This window comes from Poecilia reticulata, unplaced genomic scaffold, assembly GCF_000633615.1.
Source record: "Poecilia reticulata strain Guanapo unplaced genomic scaffold, Guppy_female_1.0+MT scaffold_232, whole genome shotgun sequence".
In the NCBI taxonomy this organism is placed as follows: domain Eukaryota; kingdom Metazoa; phylum Chordata; class Actinopteri; order Cyprinodontiformes; family Poeciliidae; genus Poecilia; species Poecilia reticulata.
In genome coordinates this window covers 24,400-26,480 of record NW_007615026.1, presented here as the reverse complement: position 1 = coordinate 26,480, position 2,081 = coordinate 24,400, and the positions used below count along the sequence as shown (strand labels likewise).

The following is a 2,081-nucleotide window of genomic DNA, read 5'->3' as shown; positions in this document are numbered from 1 at the left end:
GGAACTCACTGTTACCGGGTGGAACTCACTGTTACCGGGCAGAACTCGCTCTGTTACCGGGCGGAACTCACTGTTACCGGGCGGAACTCACTGTTACCGGCTGGAACTCACTTACCGGGCAGAACTCGCCCAGTTACCGGGCGGAACTCGCTGTTACCGCGCAGAACTCACTGTTACCGGGCGGAACTCAATGTTACCGGGCGGAACTCACTGTTACCGCACTGTTACCGGGCAGAACTCGCCCCGTTACCGGGCAGAACTCGCTGTTACCGGGCAGAACTCGCCCCGTTACCGGGCGGAACTCGCTGTTACCGGGCGGAACTCGCTGTTACCGGGTGGAACTCGCTGTTACCGGGCGGAACTCGCTCTGTTACCGGGCAGAACTCGCTGTTACCGGGCAGAACTCGCTGTTACCGGGCAGAACTCACTGTTACCGGGTGGAACTCACTGTTACCGGGCGGAACTCGCTCTGTTACTGGGCGGTAACAGCGAATCCGCCCGGTAACGGGGTTTGTGCTGATGTTTCAGGGTAACTGTGTCTCGGTGGGTGTGACCTCGCTCACCGTGACGGCCAGCCTGAAGAACACCAGAGGCAACCTGGTGGGAGGACTGGACGGTAACGCCACCATCCGCTTCAGCAGCTGCTGGGCCAACTTCAGCGACCTCTCCATCCTGACCAGTGGTGAGTTAACCCCCTGACCCCTGACCTGGTAACGGGCAGGGCTGCACCGTTTTCTGGCTGATCTTTAAAGAGCCTGACCTGCAGAGGCTGATTTTGGACAATGCCAATTGTTCTTGTCTGAAATTTTTTCTAAAAAACAAACAAAAGTTGCTGGCTAGCCACAGTGCAGTGACCAACCGTGACCTGGAGGGCGGGGCTAGCAGTCAAACCGGTGAATCAGTGCATGTCTAGTAACGGCCATCTTCTCTGTGCAGGGGAGAACCTGACCATGGTCTTCACTCTGAAGGACTGGAGCGCCCAGTCTAGATCCTTCTCTGTGGCGGATACCAGCACCGAGGCCCCGCCCCGCCCCACCGTGGCCCCGCCCCGCCCCACCGAGGGCGGCAGCGTGTTCAGCTCCAGCTCGGCCGTGTCAGCAGGTGGACTCTGTCTGATCAGCGTCATCTACGAAGTGGCCTGCTGCTCCACTAGCCTCCCCCTCTGCTAGAGCGCCCCCTGCTGCCCATCAACATGGTTTCTTTGGGGTTCTTTGGGTTTCTTTGGGGTTCTTTGGGTTTCTTTGGGTTTCTCGTGTCACGTAGATCAACTCCATAATGACGGGTTCTGATCCAATTCAGTCCCAGAAATCTAAACTCCTGAATCTGGATCAAGTTTTCAGGTTTTGTTTCGTATTTGAATCTGAGCTGCAGTAAAACCTCTGAGTGATTCTGAAGGAATGAAGTTTCTTTGTTTCTGATTCAATAAAGTCTTTTATCCCTCTGGTTTGGTCGGATAGATGTTGCTCATGTACATCAGCTGGTTTACACCCCAGCAGTGGTGGAGAAAGTACTCAAAAAATTTACTTAAGTAAAAGTTAAAGTACCACATTAACATTTTACTTAAGTAAAAGTAAAAAAGTACTGGTTTTTAAAAATACTTAAGTATTAAAAGTAAAAGTACTCGCTGAATGCATTACCTAATCGCTAATATCATTAAGTGTGCCGATCGTATTTAATTTTAATACATCAGAAATGTGCCATTTTAATTAACACTACCACAGATATAACATGTTCTTATTGTGTTTATTCTCTGTAACAGTTTAGACTTAGATATGTGATTCTATGGATCATAATTTCAGGGATGGAAACATTTTGTCTCCTGTCCTAACATAGCATGAACTTCATTAGTCACATTTATTTAGAAAGAAATCCAACTGAAAGGGGATGGAAAGACGGTGCGGGCGGGGTGGAGGACATGCAACCAAGGAGCCACGTAGCAGAGTTGTAGTCAAGACCACCGAACCCGAGACCAAGACCAGGGCCCCGCGCTAAATGACACAATAACATTAAGTTTACCTATCAAAATTGGTTTTCAGATTGATCTGAAAGATCCACATTCCCATAAAAACACCTAGATATTA

General features: G+C 49.9%; 1 protein-coding gene across 1 annotated transcript in view; it reads left to right on the top strand.

Annotated features, from left to right (window-relative positions):
- Positions 1-1,443, top strand: part of pkhd1l1.1 (PKHD1 like 1, tandem duplicate 1) — a 48,904-nt gene extending 47,461 nt beyond the window's left edge. The window contains exons 60-62 of the mRNA XM_017303250.1: positions 529-682; positions 937-1,215; positions 1,246-1,443. Coding sequence (XP_017158739.1) covers positions 529-682; positions 937-1,169 — 387 coding nt within the window. The 3' untranslated portion in view covers positions 1,170-1,215; positions 1,246-1,443. The remainder of the gene's footprint in view (positions 1-528; positions 683-936; positions 1,216-1,245) is intronic.
- Positions 1,444-2,081: the final 638 nt, after the last annotated feature.